General features: G+C 49.1%; 1 protein-coding gene across 1 annotated transcript in view; it reads left to right on the top strand.

The window, feature by feature from the left end:
• The window catches only part of AATK (apoptosis associated tyrosine kinase), a 101,765-nt gene extending 84,305 nt beyond the window's left edge, over nt 1-17,460 (top strand). The window contains exons 5-15 of the mRNA XM_056855102.1: nt 113-192; nt 1,308-1,426; nt 3,118-3,205; nt 3,967-4,100; nt 7,056-7,140; nt 7,622-7,743; nt 8,310-8,459; nt 9,260-12,179; nt 12,746-12,902; nt 13,460-13,693; nt 16,882-17,460. Of these exons, the coding sequence (XP_056711080.1) occupies nt 113-192; nt 1,308-1,426; nt 3,118-3,205; nt 3,967-4,100; nt 7,056-7,140; nt 7,622-7,743; nt 8,310-8,459; nt 9,260-12,179; nt 12,746-12,902; nt 13,460-13,693; nt 16,882-16,910 (4,118 nt within the window). The 3' untranslated portion in view covers nt 16,911-17,460. The remainder of the gene's footprint in view (nt 1-112; nt 193-1,307; nt 1,427-3,117; nt 3,206-3,966; nt 4,101-7,055; nt 7,141-7,621; nt 7,744-8,309; nt 8,460-9,259; nt 12,180-12,745; nt 12,903-13,459; nt 13,694-16,881) is intronic.
• The last annotated feature ends 1,516 nt before the right edge of the window (nt 17,461-18,976 follow it).

Here is an 18,976-nt window from a genome sequence, read left to right as displayed (position 1 = left end):
TCTTCTGTGGAAAGCTAGAATGAGCCAGCTTGCGGGGGTCAGACTAGCAGAACAGTGAGCTTGCCAGGCAGGACATGCTGAAGCTCAGACCATTCTATGTGCTCCTTCACAGTTCAGCTACTCAAATCCACTGACCTGGGACGCCACAGCCTGCTGTACCTCAAAGAGATTGGCCATGGATGGTTTGGCAAGGTAAGTGCCTGTCCTGGGTTTGATCCCCAGGTCATTGATTCACAGAGTGGGTCACAGAGGCTGCATGGTGCTAAACTGGAATGTAAGGAAGAAATAGTTTGGTTCCTGTGCATTTTTACCTTGAGCACTTTGGCCTCTGCTGATACAGGAGCAGGACTGGAACAGTGTGTTTCCCTTACAGGCTACTGTTGGAGATATTTATTTTGGCATTGTTGTAAGGCTTGGAAACAAGGAATGGAAAGGGCAGGAATGAGTCATTAGTGTGCAAAGTGTCAGGGGAATACCAAGGCAGGAGAGGCACAGGTAAGGGAAACTCGAGACAAAGCATGGGTCACCAATGGCCCAAAGACAATGAGTTGTCGATCCTTTGCATATGTATATTTATTTCTATCACGTACCATTTGGCATGAGTGAAAAATGTGCCCCTGCCTCTCACAACAAAACAAAATATAACCTGTTTGAGAACTGGACGTGGAATGTCCTGTGTATAAGTGGAGGGAGGTGAAATTGCTAATGGAGGAAGGTTGTAGCGCCAGAAGGCTTCCTTGTTATTGTTTTTAATAGATTTTTACTGTGCACTTTAATCCTGTGTAAGCTGCCTTGGGAGCTCATATTGTCAGCTAGAAGGGTATAAGCTTTACATTAAATAAAGGAATGAGTAAATTCATTAGATCTATTCTGCTGCAGTGTAGATTCAGCCCAGGACCAGGCATGAAACAAACGAGGACCAAGATTTAGAACCAGTTTATAGTTTATCCTGGGTCACTTTTGTCCACCAACTATTGGCTAACAAATCGATGACACCCTTGTGTTCAAAAGGAGTCTCACAAAGGAATATTAATTGGCCCAAGTGGAAAATCTGAAGCAAGAAAAGTAATGAGCTTCTTGTTTTTGCTGAAAAATTGTGCATTTGGCTGGTTTTTTGATGCACAGGCCCAGTGGTGACTAAGCTAGCATTTAAACTTTGCAGTCTAAATTATGTTTGCCCTGGCAACCATCTTGTCAGTTTGGCTTTCGCAGTTCCCTTCTGAGCAATGCTGGGGATTGGGGAATTCTCCTAGCACATTCAGCTGTAAGAGTGTCCCAGGGTTGTACTTCTCTCTCTTGCTTTTTAGGTGTTCCTCGGTGAGGTGAATGCGGGGCTCAGCAGCACTCAAGTGGTAGTGAAGGAGCTAAAGGCCAGTGCCAGTGTTCAAGATCAGATGCAGTTCCTGGAAGAGGCTCAGCCATATAGGTAGGTTCTTAGGCCATTCCATAGCAGGGGATGCAGGAGGAGGGTCCCTTGTGTCTGTACCTTTTATCTCATTCCCTGGTCCTCTCTGCGTGAGGATTCAAATGCTCAAATTTTCAATTAGTGGCAAACCCCAGCCAAATAATATAGGCCTAACTACTGTGCCAAGTTTGCTTTGTGCCTTCCCTCATGTTTATTTACAAAGTCAGACAGTTCACAAGCAGGGTTGCTAAGAGGAGGCCCTAGTCTGAGCTGTGCACATTGTGTGATTTGTTTCACTGTGATGTTGCGTTGGATATTATGAAGGGGAACCCAGTGAAAAATTTTGTCTGGTAGTTCATAACCGTCTTGATCACAGGTGAGACATGAAGGGCAGGTTTCAAAAGTATTGGCAACAAACACACACAGAGGCACAATAAAATGAGACCTTAACTAACTTTATTAGATACCCAAAGATTAGATGACAAGGAGGAACAGTTGCTTGTAGACAACTAGGCCCAGAGCACATTGATAACTGCAGCCACCAAAGCACATACTCCCAAGGCAGAACAGAAAGATTAGGAAGACAGGAAGAATTCTGCAAGTTAGGATTGTATGTCTTCTGTAGAGCTAGAGTGGGAATCTGCTTAAAGACACATACTCAACAAGGCTGGGATGGTCCAGTTGTCTAAACGTTTGTGATTAGTATTAAGGTATTTGTAATATGTTTTTATCAGGATGTGGAATGGTAAAGTGTAGCCCAGTCTCATCAGCTTTCAGAAATGGAGCTGGATGGGAGACCACTAAGGCAGGCTTTGCAGAGGAATGTGATGGCAAACCACCTCTGCCAAATCACTTTGAAAACTCTGCAGGGTTGCCATAAGTCGGCTGTGACAAGATGGCACTTTACCCACACAATATGTTCCTACCAGTGTGAAGGGCTGGCACTTAAAACTTCGCTTCCATTTCCTAAGAATGTAAAAGTATTTCTTCTGCTCCTTGATGCACATTATTTTACTCAGCATTAATTAATCCAGAACAAGTAACATTCCCTGGTCACGTATCCATGACAACTAAATGGTTGTTAAGTCCCCATTGTATGCATGGAGGTGCTTTAAGCAGACAGGTGAGGGTGGCTAACTTCTAACGGATAAGCTGATCTGGAGCCCATGCCCTGATGGCAGGAGAGCTGCAGTTCTGACCCCCAAGGGGCATTGACGGAAGGGTGGGAGGGGTGGTGTGGTGCTGGACAGCAATGAACGACTGCACTGACTCATGAACAAACAACTCTCAATTGTTTGTGGACATGCTGGGATGGCTGGCACAGCTTGGGACCCATTGATTTTTTGTCTGTGCAAGGCTGTGTCAGAGGAGCCCCTCCCTGTACCCAAATGAACCTATTGTTAGAAAACGGGAAGAAACTGCACACGCTGAAACAGATTTGTTTCTCAGCTGAACCTGGTTAGAGCATCATCTATAGGCCTAACCTACTGCTCTCCTGGCTTTCTTAGCCCTTGTTTTTCTACTGCTCTTTGCTCAGGTAGTATCCCATTGCTATCCAAGGCTTGGTTTCCCTTGCTCTGCCATGTACATGATCCTCAGTATATCCTGAAACCCTCTGCCAGCATTCCTCAGCCTTTTCTTATCATGGTTCTGGACTCGCTCCCTGGCACTTCCCCTTCCAATCTCATTTCTCTCTCTCCCCTGCCGCACAGGGCACTCCAACACACCAATCTCCTACAGTGCCTGGCCCAGTGTGCGGAGGTCACACCCTACCTGCTGGTGATGGAGTTCTGTCCATTGGTGAGTCACTAGCAGAGGGAAATCCCACTGCTTCCTTTTTCCATCCCTCCCCAGTCATGTCTTAGCCCTTGGGTTTAGGGGCAAGGAAGCACCAAACTGTCCTTGTTGGCACAGTGCCCAGCCCTTGGTGGATTGTGTCTGTCCTTTGCCTGTCCTTTGGTTGGGCCACCTGAAGCTGTTTGCTGCCTTTTTGCAGGGCACCTGCCCTCTCCACAATATGGTCTGGTTTGCTTAGGCTGATCTGTAGGGGGAGGATGGGCAAACGTTTCTGCTTTACATAAGGGAGGGTTGGACTAACTGGCCACAGGTGAAGGGCCATGGCTGATTGGTTGACTATCTCCTTTCATGGAGAAGGTCTCAGGTTCAATTACTTTTAATCTCCAGTCAAAAGGACCAGGCAGCAGGTGATGGGAAAGACCTCAGCCTGAGACCTTGCAGAACCACTGCCAGTCAGAGCAGACAGTACCGATAGACCAATAGTCTGATCCAATATAAGGCAGCTTCATGTATTCACGTGGGCTCCCCACTTCTAAATTCAGCAGCATTTCCTCTCCATGCTGCTGTGATGCTTTAGTGTGTATGGCCCTTCCTGTCCTCTCAACTGGGACTTTCTTGGGGTCTTGGCTCCACCCCCTTTGACTGCATTGCAGAGATGCTCTTTCTCTCTTGTTCTTCTCCATCCCACCCATTGAGACCTCACAAGAGAGGTCCAGAGGCAGTGGTTACCATGGGTAACTCTGCTGCTGCTGCCACCCTGACAGGGTGACCTGAAGGGCTACTTGCGGAGCTGCCACGCAGCTGAGGCACTGGCACCCGACCCCCTGACGTTGCAACGCATGGCCTGTGAGGTGTCCTGTGGCCTGCTGCACCTCCACCGCAACAACTATGTACACAGGTGAGGCTTGCTTGCTTGCTGTGCTGTCTGTGTGGGGTCTTGTGCATATGTGCTCAGAAAACCCCCCTGGGGCAGGGCTCAATCCCCCTGCTTGGGTTGGCCAGGACTGAGCCAGAAAGGGGGTAGGAGGTATGCCGGGCTTTGCCCAAAGTGGGCAAGTGAGCAGCCACTGTGGCTCTCACAGCCAGCCTGTTTGCGTCGCGGGGAAGTGTCCTGAGCCCACTCCAGGGCTATGGCCAGATCTTTGGCTGAGCGGGTTTTGAAGCTGTCTGTGCTGTTCTGGAACTTTGCAGAGACCTGGCTGAGAGACCACTGTGAGAGTGTGGGCATGTTATAAAAGCTTTGCTGGGGATGGGATGCCAAGGCCTGCTGAGCAGGGGTGAGCAGGGGACCTCCGAAGGCAGAAGGAGCTATATTCTGGCATATCTTCCTAGGTTTTTTGGAGACAAAATGGGAGCAGGAGATTTTGGGTTCTTGGGTGGGAGCTGTGGGCAAGTGAAGGGCTGAGCCCTGAGATTCTGTTCAGGGGGTGCCTCACACACAGAGTCTGCTATGCATCTGACCAGCTCTGCTCCCTTCTTTTTCTTTGTTCTTCTCCCGCTTGGACGCATGGGACGTGGATTACAGCAAGAAACCAGCAGGCTCTCTGGATATTTCTACAGCTTTTGCTCGTCTTTCCCCAATTGCTCCTCTTCCCCAACAATATCCTGGTGCTGAGTGAGTGGCCCTCAGAGACTCCAGCATCAGTGATTTTGTTGAAGAGGGTGAGCTCTGCCATCTGATGAAGGAGCAGACTCCGGGAAGGCAAGGAGTGAAGTCTTAGTCCAGACAGGACATCGAGATTTGTGTAACATAGTGGCTAAGAGAGTAGGAAATCCTTGGTTCCATTCCTGCCTTTGACATGAATTCACTAGGAAGCATCCAAAATATAGGATTAACACCGACTTGCCTTTCAGGGCTACTGTAAGGATTGTGTGAAGTGTTCTGAACACCCAAAAGCCCTAGACAAATTCTAGTATTATTATTGTCTCTCTTGTTAGCTTCAGTCAGGCACACACATGCCTAAGATAACTCCATATCCCACCACCTTTGTGGAGGCTCCGGCTTCCCCTGCAGTGGCTGATAGGAGTTGTTCTCCAGGAACTCCAATGGGACAGAGAAGGTGTTTCCACCTGGTCCTCTTTCTCAGTGACACCTGGTGCCTTGGGAGTGCTGTTTAAAAAAGGGAGACTACTTTAAAAAGTACTCACCGGTGGCACCACCTGGGTGTGTAGGTATGCACTCGAAGCACTTCTAGAAAGTTTGTTGCCTATCATGCAGAACATTAACTTTGGTATGATGTTTATGAGACCATTTAACAACAGGAGCTGAGGTTTGCTGAAAGCAATCGTACCTCATTCTGTTTGATATCTTTGAACTAACTCTCAAGATGAATCAAGAGCTCCCCTGTTCCTTATTCACTGCTTGTTGTTTGCTCCTGGAGAGAGAACCTTGTGCCTGCTGCTGAAGGAATTATTATCTGTATTATTTTCAACTGAATAACTGGTGACTAAGCTCTGTGTTTGAAGCTAACAAGAAAGACAATAATAATACTAGAATTTGTATAGGGCTTTTGGGTGGCGCAGAGTGGTAAGCTGCAATACTGCAGTCCAAGCTCTGCTCACGACCTGAGTTTGATCCCAATGGAAGTTGGTTTCAGGTAGCTGGCTCAAGGTTGGCTCAGCCTCCCATCCTACCAAGGTCGGTAAAATGAGTACCCAACTTGCTGGGGGTAAAGGGAAGATGACTGGGGAAGGCACTGGCAAACCACCCCATAAACAAAGTCTGCCTAGTAAACGTCGGGATGTGACGTCACTCCATGAGTTCAGGAATGACCTGGTGCTTGCACAGGGGACCTTTACCTTTTAAGCTCTGTGTTTAAGGAGAACAACTCAACTAGTAAGTGAATCATTTGCAGCAGGTATTTTGGAGAGCCGAATCACTTTTTATTTTTAGGCTAAAAATAGTGGTATCGCAAATCTATGCCTTTTTAAAAAGGGTTTGGACATCGGGCGTAAAAGGGAAAATCCTCTAGGCCAGTAGCTGCTGGGTCATATCTGAACTCCTACATCTGAACATTAGATATCTGCTGTGTTGATAACCCCTGTTTTGCAGTCCTCACATAATTCAAACACAGTTATGCCTGGGAGCTTGCATGTGAGCACATTTTGGTCCTGGATGAATGGCCCAGCAAGAGATTCAACAGAAGGAGGAGATATACTTGTTGCAGAAAGGGTGAATAAATTGGACAACAACTCCCCATACCTGCCCTAAAGGAACAGGAGCCAGTGAATCCTATATTCCAACTCCAGAGATTTTACTTTGCATATTTTATTTAAATTCCCCATTATGTATGGATGGGATGGAGTGGCAGAATTTGCAGTTTTTGATTCCATTGTAGAATGAGGAAGGCAAATGGCAGATGCAGCAATAAGTATATTGAGGCAAAGTGTTAGGGACCAGGTAGGCAAGCCAGGCCTTGCCATGGGTGGAGGTGAACTCTTCCTCAGTTTACTGGCCAGCTATTTACCTTCCCGTTTATACTTGCCTTTCGGCTCTGGGGACTTCACTAGAACATCAGAAGAAAGAGGCGGGATGGGATGCACAGTTGACCATGGAACAAGCAGCAACTCTAATGAACTCAGGCTGGCGTGTGGCTGGAGGGTGACTTTCAAACTCCCTACATTTCATTGGCTAGTGAGATCTTCATTGTTCATGTTGGTCTTCGGTATGCTGAGCAAACTTAATGGAGGGAGGGCAGCAGCTTTGGGGTTATACCAAATCCGATCAGTTCTTCCTCACTCCCTGGCTCTGTGATTCTGCTGCTTTTGGTCACAATGCATGAAATTCCCCTGGTCAGTCTGGCGCTTACTATTTTCCGTTGTATAATCTCAGCTGGGTGTTTCCTTTGTCTAGTGACCTGGCACTGCGGAACTGCTTACTCACAGCTGACCTGACTGTCAAAATCGGTGACTATGGTCTTTCTCACTGCAAATACAAAGTAAGTCTGCTTTGGGGTAGGAAGCCAGGCAAGGGGGCATACAGGGTTGGCTGGGTTCTGGTTCAGAACTTGAAGTGCTGACAGAGAGGGAGCAGCTATCTTCGGGTGAGGGGGAACATTGTTGGGAATACAGATGTCAGAGAGGGGAGTGGGAATATATGTGAAAAAACAGAAGTGTTATGCCTATACACACTTAGAGTCAATGGACTTTGCCGTTACCCTCCACAATAGTGTTGTCTGCCAGTGGCTGGGTAGGGGAGGTGAAAGGGAGAGGAGAGAAGGAGGAGGACGGTGGTCATAATGAAGCCTGCCGTATTTCCCATCAGGAACGGCTTTTGCATGTCCCCTTTATTGACGGGGCATTGGGTTCAGAGCAGGCATGTAGTTGAGGGTGTGGGGGTCTGGTCTTCCTCTGACCAGTTTGCAATTTCTGTTGGTTCTGGTGTGACGTGGTCTGGCTTTGTCTCTGCATGCCTGGCAGGATGACTACTTTGTGACGGCTGACCAGCTGTGGGTGCCATTGCGCTGGGTGGCTCCTGAGCTCATCGATGAAGTACACGGCAACCTGCTTATTGTTGACCAGACCAAGACCAGCAATATCTGGTGAGAAAATCAGGGGTTGTTGTGTGAGGAAAGTGACCCTGGGGATAGGATAGCGGCAGAGTATTGGGCTGACTGGTACACAAGGGAGGAGGAAACTGTGTCAAAACTATGCACAGCCTGATCCCTAGACCAGGTCCTGAGAAGACTGTATATTGGCAGTGCTGGGATGATCTAGAACCAGGTCAATTGGCTTCTCTGAGCCAGGTGAACAGGAAGGCAACTTGTCCTCATTAAGTGATTTTTTCTGGTTCCTGCTCTCTAGGCTTTATTCACTAGGCAGGCCTAGGGGCCAAGAAGGCAGTCTTGGCATAAGTTACTTCTCTTCAAAACATTATCTATGAGAATGTGGCAAGTTTATATGAGTAGAGGAAGGGGCACATTGCCGCCTATATAATAAGGCCTGCAAGAGACTTTCTCCAGCATGATACCTGCTGACTGTACTTGAGTTTGTTCCTTGTGAATGTAGCTACACTGGCTTCAGAGGAGCTGGGTATGTGTGACATAGTGCTCTCTGTCTGTGGCATTCTGTGCCTCTCTGTGTGTTTTGACTTTCTCCTTCTTGGCAGGTCACTGGGTGTGACCATCTGGGAGCTTTTTGAGTTGGGAGGCCAGCCCTACTGCCACTATTCGGACCGGCAGGTGCTCACTTATGCCATCAAGGAGCAGCAGCTTAAACTTCCCAGGCCGAAGCTTCCACTCTCGCTCTCTGACCGCTGGTGAGTGGAATAGTATCAGGTATATCAGGTATAGGTTTATTGTACATGGCCATAGGCCTTTACAATCTAAAACATTATTACAAAGAGTTAAAAATGATAAAACCAATAAATCTAGAAAATGATAAAATTCTCAAATTACACCCAACATTCTGTCTCTCATTAAAACAATATATATAAAAGAAAGAAAGATAAAATTCGGCTCTCATCGTCTTCAAAAAAGAAAAGAAAAAAGGTTCTATTCATTTAATGGCTTTCTTTGCCCTAATTTTCCTGGCTGCCAAAGCGTAAAGCGCCATTTTTCAGGAGCCAGAATCCACATCTGATATAAAAAATAATAATTTATCAGCATCAGATAAAGAGTGTAGAATAGTTAATATATTGGCCAGGAACTTGTTCCTAGGCGCAATATATACAGGACAAGCCAGGATGTAATGGGGTACTCTTCCACTGAGCTGCCGCATATACAAATAGATTGAATTATTGGATGTGTTTTTTTGAGAAGTGGGATAGTATTACCCAACAGAATAGGAACAGCAGTGGGCCCATTGGGTGGCAGAGGCTAGTTTGGGCAGGTGGGACCAGTTGGGTGGTCAGAGATTTGTTGCTGCCTTAGTGCCAGGCTCCCACATTGTTTCCCTTAATTTAGTGGCAGTGGGCCTGTCAGCTCACTAGGAGGGACGAGTTGCACACTTGGAGTTTGTGTGCATCGTGTCTGAGCATTTTGTTGCAAAGGGTTGCAATAGGGGCATTACTCTGGGAGCAAAGATGGAGACTGTGTACTCTCTCTTCCCTGCTCTCAGGTATGAGGTGATGCAGTTTTGCTGGCTGCAGCCAGAGCAGCGTCCCACCGCAGAGGAGGTGCACCTGCTGCTCTCCTACCTGTGCGCCAAGGGCGCTTCGGAAGCCGAGGAGGAGTTTGAGCGGCGCTGGAACTCCATGAAACCCGGGGGCGGTGGGTGCTCAGGCTCTGGCTCCAGCCACATGGGTGTTGAGCTTTCCTCTTTCCCGCTGCTGGAACATTTTTCCAACGATGGCGATGATGTCCTGACTGTCATGGAGACAAGCCACGGCCTCAACTTTGAGTACAAGTGGGACCAAGGCAAAGCTGAGCATCTTCCGGCCTCGGCCTTGAGCCCTCACGGAGCCGCCCGCTATCACGAGCTCTACTACTCAGCCAGCAGCAGCAGGGGAGGGGGTGGGCACCTCAGCCTGGGCGTCTCACCCTCCTGCTACGAGTGCAAGGTGCAAGGCTGCCCTGGCCTGCACACGCCAGGTGTGGTCCCTGTGCTGAGTGCCCACAGCCCCTCCCTTAACAGCGAGTACTACATCCGCATTGAAGAGGTGGCCTCAGAGGGCAGTGGGGCCGATCTGGATTACACCATGTGCTCCTACAGCCCTGAGTTTGGCTGTTCGTCCCAAAGCTGGCAAGCCATGGAGGGCCACTATGAGTCAAATAATAGCCCCACTGTCTCCCTCACCATGGAACCTCTTCTTGGCCACTCCACACACACAGACAGTCCCTGGGAGCCCCCTGAATACTACTCCTATGGAGGACAAGGGGACAAGGAGGCCCCGTACTACGAGGCCTCCCCGAGGGAAAGTGCTGACTACCTGCTGAAGGAGCCCAGCAGCTCCGAGTGGCCTGTCCCTGTTTTGCAGAAAAGTCTGTTCACTGACCCACTGGGTGTGTCGCCATCGATGACCTATGGCTACAAGGAGGCCGCGTCAGACTGTGTCGCTCTAGATCTGGGTGAGGAGGTCTCTTGTGGCAGCCCCAGGAGCGAAGGGGGTGAGAACGATGAATCCCCTTCCCCCAGCAAGCACTGGACGTCCAACACCTCAGCCAACAATAACAGCTGCCGCTCACTGTCCCCCTGTGAGCCCCCTGCCAATGACAGCTGGTGCTACCGGCACATGATCACTTTCCAGGGACTCATGGCAGAACCGCTGTGCACAGTACCCCGGGATGAGCCTGCTCTGGGGCTCAAGGATCTGAGAGCAGCACTTCTGGGTGGGGAGCCTGTGACGTCACCTCACACAGGCTCTCTGTGTCCAAAGGCTGAGTTGCCTACAGAGGGGAAAGGATCAGCTGACGTTGCTGGTATCGAGGTCAGTACAGAGGACTCCACAAACGAGAGCATAGAAGGGTGCCCCCAGGCCACTGTGCCACCGCCGGAGGAACTGGACTTGAGGACATCATTAGCTGTGCCGGAACCAGCTGTCAGTGTAGACATTGGAGAGACAACTGCACCAGCTGAGCTGATAGGTGAGGCACCAGTTGCTGGGGAAGATCCTGTCCTTGTGGAGGAGGCTTCAGTTGAATGTCTACCCAAGATGCCACAGGAGCTCAACCTAGAAAATGGGAAGAGCATCAGCAGTGAACAGGACCGGACACCAGACAAGACAGTGTCGAGCGCCAGCTTCCCTGATATGGATGAGGCCAGCGATGAGGATACAGCTGAGATCACTTTTGGGGTTTTTGCTGACTTCTCGGTTGATTGTGTCGAACGGCAGGATGTAATGCCCGCCTTCAAGTCCTTGCAGAAGCAGGTGGGGACCCCGGACTCCTTAGAGTCGCTGGACATTCCCTCCACCACCAGCTCCTGTGAAGCATTCAGCCCCACAGCCTATGTATTCTCAAGCCAGCCTAAGGCCCTGGACAGTGGGTATGATACAGAGAACTACGAGTCTCCTGAATTTGTCCTCAAGGAGCCTCATGAGGCACGAGAGCCTGAAAACTTTGCCCAGCTAGGGAAGATGCAAGAAGACAGGGAGGGCTCAACCAAAGAGCTAAGTCTGTCCAGTTCTTTCAGTGCCGAGCTGCAGGGCTTAGATGAGAAGAACCCTTACCGTGACTCGGCCTACTTCTCTGACTATGATACTGAAGGGGGAACTCGGGAGGATGGGGAAGGGGACAGTGATGGTTCTGAGGGGCATGAGCCAGAGGCCTCCCAGGTAGTCTTCGAAGGGCTGGGGAAGGCCCCTAACCAAAATGGCACTGCAGGGGAATCTGTGCCCCCCTGCCCTGAGCCCCCTGCCCCCTGTGGAGACAGTGTGGGCTGCACCTCTCCAGAGGCTGAGGAGCACACCACGAGGGAAGGGACTCTCAGGGCACCACAGGAGTTGCTGGTAAACGGAGTTGCTGCTGAGGAGCTGGAGTCAAACTCAGCAGGGGATGAGTGTGAGGGGTTGGTTGCTGTGCCCTTGCAGCTGGCTCCCACCAGATCCTTTTTCTTGTCACCTGTGGTCATGAGTTCAGAAGTGCCCATCCTGGTGGTTGAGGGAGATGTAGGGGCAGGGAACGGGGGGCTGGAGAGTGTGTTGAGTGAGCCAGGGCAAACTGGAGAACTGCAGGGGGTTGGCGAGAGTGAGGAGGCCCGGAGCAATTCTGCTTTCTCCAGTCTCTCACTGGATCTGTCAGCGGTGCCTTCCCAGCAGTCATCCATCTCCCCCGACCCTGAGGAAGAAGAGGATGACACGGAGGACAGCGATGAGTCTGATGAGGAACTGCGCTGCTACAACATCCAAGAGCAGAGTGAAGAGAGTGAGGAGGAATCACCCGCGGTGCCCATTGTGGTGGCCGAGAGCCACAGCGCGCGCAACTTGCGCAGTCTGCTCAAGATGCCCAACCTGCTGGTGGAATCCTTCTGCGATGACCTTGAACGCAAGAAGAAAGCCGTCTCCTTCTATGATGATGTCACCGTCTACCTCTTTGATCAGGTGACTTGTCTTAGGGTGGGAGCTGAAAAGGAGATGAAGAGGTGCCCAAGTAACTGAGAGGGGCACCTTTTGCATTTGTTTAAACTGTTTCAATACTGCCTCATAATAAGGTTCTGAAGGAGCTATTGGACATCCCCTCCACCACCATCTCCTGGGCGGATGCTAGGCCACCCCACAGCTGAAAGGATCCTAAAAATTCCTAAACCTGTAAACCTGAATGCCCTCTACCGACATGTAATTCTAGTACACCTGAGCATATTGGTGTCGTTCACTACTGTAAGTACTTTCTAGCAGAGTACTGTCATCCTATCATCCCAGAAAGATGGCAGAACTCACCAAATGTTAATCTGAAGTCCTGCCTTTAATTTAAGCCCAACCCTAACTTTTCAGCTTGGCAGGGAGGTGACCTAGACCCTGCAAAATTGAGGCTGGAAGGGAAGGGCTGGGAGCAGAACAGGGCCTGGCCGATAGAAGAGCAAGCTGCTTCTCCTCAGCAGGGGCAGCCTAAGTTGTAGCAGATGGTCACATAATGTGTGATAATCATCCATTGTGTCTCTTGTGTACAGGAAAGTCCCACAAAGGAACTTGCAGACCAGCCTATCCCAGGGTTCGCAGAGCCAGCCGTGGCCCAGTCTGTGCAGAAAGAAGGCAACAGTCCTCCAAGCCCAGCAGGCAGGACAGATACACCAAACGGTTCCTCAGAAGGGAGAACCTCTGAAGAGAGTAAGGGCAGGACTCGGGTGGGGAAATGGAAGCTATGGGTGGAGGTGTCACATTATGTTTCCCTTCAGCTTTGTGAACCGTACTTTTGAGCTCAGGTTTACCTTGTGTTGTTCCTCAGGAAAGGACTGTGCGTTATTTTTTATACACTGCAGTGTGATAGGGGAGACTGGAGAATGTATTTTTCTGAGCTCTGTTAGATGACCTTTCTTGACTGCCAAGGATGGGTGATCATTCTTTGCATGGGAGGTCTCCTTGTCACCATTGCCATTGCCTGCCTTTACCTGCATTGTCTGCCTAGCTGGTTCAGAGTGGGTGCTTTTTCCTGTTATGTTAATTGTGAACAGAAAGCTTTTATCTCACCCCCCCACAAGCTTCCACATATAAACGTGACCCCAAGAAGTGGTTCAGTTAAAGCTCTGTTTTTGACCACTAGAGGGCGATAGAGGGTGGACCTACATCAATAGTAGGGCCTTTTTGGCTCTGGTATGTTAGCAGGCAGAAGGCCCATATTGAGACAAGATTCGTGATTCATCCTTTGTGTCTGTTTTCCACTCCAGGTGGTGGTTTTGAATGGGACGATGACTTTCCCCTCATGCCAGTGAAATCGTCTCTCATGCAGACATTAACATCAGCAGTGTCTGAGCCAGCTCTCCCCAGACTGCCGCCTACGCTAGGGCCCGCTCAGAAGCAGGTGCTGCCCATCCAGTTTTCACGCTTCACTGTCTCACCTGCCCCGGTGTCACGGTTCTCCATCACACATGTCACCGACTCAGATGTTGAGTCCGTAGGAGGTAAGATGCGTTTGAAAAGGAAAGGGACCCTAATGAGGAGCAAGAAACCTAGATGTCTCTAGAAGTGTTCAGGTCTTGAGCAATGGGCCAGTTCTTTTCAGCACATATGTTGAGTAGACGTCACGTGATCTGAACCAGGAAATAAAGGACTGCTTAAGTGTTGGATGGGGAGGGCAAGGCAGGATTGGTCTAACACCTCAGGAGGTGTATTTCAGTGCCTTTCATTGTGATAGTCACAATCTAAGGGTTAAATTAGGGTTGCCAGGACATGCCTTGCAACCAGCACGCAGTTTGGAGGGGGCCTGGGGGACCGTGACGTTGTATGATTACGTCACTTTCAGTTAAAACCCTAAATGCAATAAGGTCGCTCTAGGAATTGCTGGAAATGTTATGGTTTTTACCATAGATTTTCTGGCAATTCTTAGGGCTACCCTCTGTCACTTCTTGGTTTTCACTGGAAGTGACATAAAGGCACACATAACATTGCTGGGTTTCATTTTATTTTTTTTCTGCTGTCCCTTGGAGGAGCAGCCATGGGCAATGGGAACTGGATTGATGGGGCAAGGTTCATGTGAGATGAGCTCAGTTATCAGATGTATTTTTAAATACTTTTTGTAACATTTGCACTTCTCTAGGAAGCAGTGAACAAGAAGATGGAACAGGAATATAGGCTCCCCTTTAAAAGGTTTATGTAGCCCAAATCCATAGTTATTCATCTGCATGGTCATTAAGGGGGGGTGCAGAGCAGTTTAAACCCCCACCGCCCCCCTTCCCGGGAGTCCCGGGAAGGGGGCCGGTGGGTCTTTAAGCTGCTCTGCGCTGCCTGCCCACTTTCAAGACCCCTCGCCCGGCTTCCAGGAGTCCCTGGAAGCCGGGCGAGGGGTCTTGAAAGTTCTCCACGCTGCCATCCCAGGCAGCGCAGAGCAGTTTAAAGACCCCCCGCTGGGGTTCCAGGGACTCCCTGGAAGCCGGGCGGGGGGTCTTGAAAGTGCTCTGTGCTGCCTGGGATGGCAGCGCAGAGGAGTTTAAAGACCCCCGCCGGGCTTCCAGGGAGTCCCTAGAAGCCAGGCGGGGGGGCGGTCTTGAAAGTGCTCTGCGCTGCCTGGGATGGCAGCGTGGAGGAGTTTAAAGACACCCCCCTCGCAGGGCTTCCAGGGGCAGTACACCATTTGATTCAGAGTATATTTTTCTTGTTTTCCTCCTCTAAAAACTAGGTGCGTCTTATGGTCAGGTGCGTCTTATGGAGCGAAAAATACGGTAATTAATGGGCTGTTGTGCTGTTCACAGCCTGCTTATGTCTATTCACAGGAACAAGCTACTTGCAGCCAATTGATGAGAGATCAGTTGGGAGCTGGCTTCTGATCTCCTGCTGGAGAAATTTGCTCCATACCCAGTTTTTTTGTAGGAGTGGTGGTTATGGTGGTTCAGGAGCCATCTCCTAGTTGATCAGCTGGCAGTCAGGTTCTTAGGATGAAAGAGAAAAAATATTTTTTCTCTCTCTCTTTTGCAATGGGGAGCTCAGAAGCGTTGCTTCTGTCTCCATCCAGGCAGGAGAGGAGGAAAGAGAAACTTCATTGTGTAGCTATTTTCTTGAAGGGTGGTGGTGGATCAGAACTTGACTCCCAGTTGATCCTTCAATCAGCTGTGAGCTAGCTTCTGGCCAACAGGCAGCTGCAAACTTGTTGGGTAGCTGTTAGAATTGCTTGATGCGATACAAACATATCCTTGATCACCTCACAATCTGATTGTGAGTGTTGAACAGGGTAAGTTCAACTGCTGAATAGGTTTCCTGCAAAATTCATAGCATCCCTATGCATAATTAACTGAACATAAGAAAGCTTTATGTGAACAGAGCCACTAAGAAAATAATTCCCAGTATTGGCCTGATGTACTGAAACTCAAAGGCACCGTTAATGATAGGCAAAAGAACTGATGAAACAATAGGAAGTCATAAGACACATTTTCATAAATACTACCGTATTTTTCGCTCCATAAGACACTTTTTTCTTCCTCAAAAGTGAGGGGAAATGTCTGTGCGTCTTATGGAGCGAATGTGCGCACAGAGCCGGCTGGGCGCGCTGGAATGACGCGAGCCGGCTCTGTGGCCCCATTCCAGCGCGCCCAGCCGGCACTGTGCGCCCTGCCCGCCTCCCAGCTGGCCGTTGGGGCGGGGAATGCCAGCTCGCGCCGTCCCGACGTGCACGCGCCCAGCCGGCATTCGCTTCATAAGACAAGTTTTTAGAGGAGGAAAACAAGATTTTTTCTTGTTTTCCTACTCTAAAAACTAGCTGCGTCCTATGGAGCGAAAAATACGGTAATTTAGAGGCTTGGTGTCCTTGTGCAGTAATCAGTTATAAATAACTAGTTATTGTTTCAGCATTTAAAATAAAAGGTTTTATACTTTAGCTTTTAAAAAAATCCATAGATGCAGCCTTTGTTAGTGCTTTATTGTTAAAAGAGATGTAAATAAACATTGCTTTAAAGGCACAGATTTCTCTTTGCCCCTAGGTTCTAGCTTTGCAAAGAGGAGGTTCTCATTGATTGCCAAACCCAGTCACTTTCTTTTGCTGCTTTCTCATTTACATTGCTACCAGCTCCTATTCGGAATGAAAACATCTAGCAGCTGAGTGCCTAAAATGGAAGTAAAATTAAACAGAAGTCCAGTGGTATTTTGAAGATAACAAAATGTAATCTTTAAAGGGCCACTGGACTTTTGTTTAATGTTGTGCCTGCAGTAGACTAACATGGCTACCCCTCTGGAATTACTACAGTGGAATTAGCCCGTCTCAGGCCATCAGCCACCATGTGCTTTGTTCTCCAACAAGTGGAATGGTGAGGTGGAAGCAATGGAATGGCAAGCCAATGGGTGGTAACGTACCAGCACTAAATTCATTGATATGCTACAATCAGATGTACTTTAAAAGGAGAGTTTAAACCATGTTCACAGGACTGTGAACCTCTTTTTTTTAGTGCAGACAGCCCAAAGTATACTTTGTTTGATGTGGTTGTCCTTAATTATATCTTTCTGACAACATTAATTGCAAAACTGGCATACTTGGGGGGGGGGGCAGATCCAGTCTCTTCTTTGAATGCTGCGGTTCAGTGGATAGAGATCTGTGGCTCTGGGACCTACAGGGCCTCTGGGTCGTGCTGTTTCTGTTACTAACATGTCCTGTTCCCTTCTCCAGGAAGCAGTGAAGATGGTGACAGAGAGTGAGCTTGGCTACCTGTTCTCTTTTTGGACTTTCCATCCTGAACCCTATAGCATCAGTTCCTGCATCGGGGCACAGGAGTAAGGATTGTGACCCAGAATCTGGGTGGAGCAGAAGAACTCTGTGGGCCTCGCTCTGTTTTTTTTAAGAGGCAGATTTTATTGGACAGATCTTGACTTTGGGCTCCTTGGGCTGGAGTTGCCACAATGAGGCAGCTTGGGACAAGTGCATGAGTGTGCAGATGTGTGAGGGTAAGAGTGTGCGCGTGTGTGTGTGTATGTGTACAGATAGACATATAGAACCTATAGCATTTAAAGGGTAGAGCTGTGACCTCGTTAACATCGTCGCACCTCCACCTGAGCCATTTTGACACCCCTCCCCCCCAGCTCACCCCTCTTGATCTCTTGACCCTCATTGGCTTCATCAGTTGGGCCACTGCCTTGAGACACCAACTTCTGCCTGTTCTCTACGCTTGTCATGTGCCCTTGCCAAGCCCTGTGTGGGGTCTAGGGAGAGCACGTAGCCATGCACCCTGTGCCATTCAGACATGCTTCGACTAGGCACTGGTACTCCTGCACACCTTCCGTGCCCCTCATTTAACATGCTTTAACAGGCAATCAGCTGGAACTGCCAGGCTCGGCTATGCAGCAAGAAGGGGACTGGCAAGGAGAGAGCGGAAGGCCAAATGCAAGGGACAGGTGGGGCAGCTAGCTATGGGTATGCGTTTTTATTTGCAGGGTTGGGGGCCCACCCAGGCTCAGCAGCCATTTCCCCTTTTTGCAGTGGATTCCCCCCCCCCCCATATAAAAATTCTTGCTATGGTCAACTTGCTGCTGTTTGCACAACTTGAGTATTTTGGGTTAGTTTGTTTCAAAACTGTTCCCTGTATCGCAGTCAGCATTGGTCAGAGATCATCTTGTCCCGATTACTCAGCTGCAGTGAATACCTCCACCTCTGTGATGGACAAGATCAGCCAGGGCCCCAAAAGGCATGGGAGCTGTGCCTTAATGGCCTTAGGCACACCACTTCTCCATTTTATCCTTCTGGGAAGTAACATTTTTGAAGCCTGGGTTTGTTTGTTTTTTGCTTGTTTGTTTGTTTGGAAGTGGCATAGGTAGAAAATGGAGGGGAGGAGCAAGAAATCTGAGATCCGAGAGCATTTCTGGCTGGGAGGGACCATGTGGCGCTGGGATCCACGTATGGTTTCCTCTTCTCTCCCCATCCCCATTTGCTGCAATGTTCATGTTCTGTTACAGTATTATGGGCTGGAGCCTTGCTAGGGGCAAAGATGTTGCTTCCTGCAGGAGGTAGAGCTGAATTATGCTAGACAGCCGAGCCTTGCAGTGTAGGGAGGGTCTCCTGCTTCTCTCCACACCCTGTCCAGTCATTCACATGCCGGAGGAGTCTCCAGGCAAGACATATAGCAGAAGCAGGTCAAACCGCCACCCAGACTATTTTTGTATAACACTGACCACCACCCCCTCTGCTATATCACCTGCTCTAACAGAGCTGTGGGTTTTTTTATTGTTGCCAAAGAGATGTAAAAGAAGTTAACTTTTATCTAGGCACTGGGGAGGGGAAGAGGGGTGAAGCAGGGGAAGGGTGGGATGAGGGGTACTTTTTTGGTTTTCTGTTTCAATATGAGCAGTTTCAAGCTTAGGATAATTGTGCCATTTGGATTGGGAGAAGGAAGAGGACAAAAGGAGGGGATTGTGGCCTTTTGGGGCTATAGACCAAACATGAATGTTGGAAATTGGAAGGCAAGCATGCTGATCCACAATCCACTCTGCTGACTGCTGCATTATGGGCCTTCGCTTAATGGGATTAGAGAAGACCTAGACAGCACTTACTTGGGCAGCAGGAAATTACGTTTGTGTTAGTTCTGAATACTTCTGTGACTGTGGTCCTGCACTCTGCTGATATATAACATGACCATGGAAGGTGGGTTTGGCCTTGTGGCTACATCCCCTCTTGTTTGGATCATGACCGCACAGAACTTAAAGTGCTTCAGTTGACATGCAGCCTCCACCAATCATTTTATTGGATGGCACTCTTGCAGGGTGGTGGCATC

The sequence above is a fragment of the Euleptes europaea genome, chromosome 1, assembly GCF_029931775.1.
Source record: "Euleptes europaea isolate rEulEur1 chromosome 1, rEulEur1.hap1, whole genome shotgun sequence".
Taxonomy (NCBI): domain Eukaryota; kingdom Metazoa; phylum Chordata; class Lepidosauria; order Squamata; family Sphaerodactylidae; genus Euleptes; species Euleptes europaea.
The sequence above is the reverse complement of the archived record's forward strand: the minus strand, read 5'-3'. Positions and strand labels throughout refer to the sequence as shown.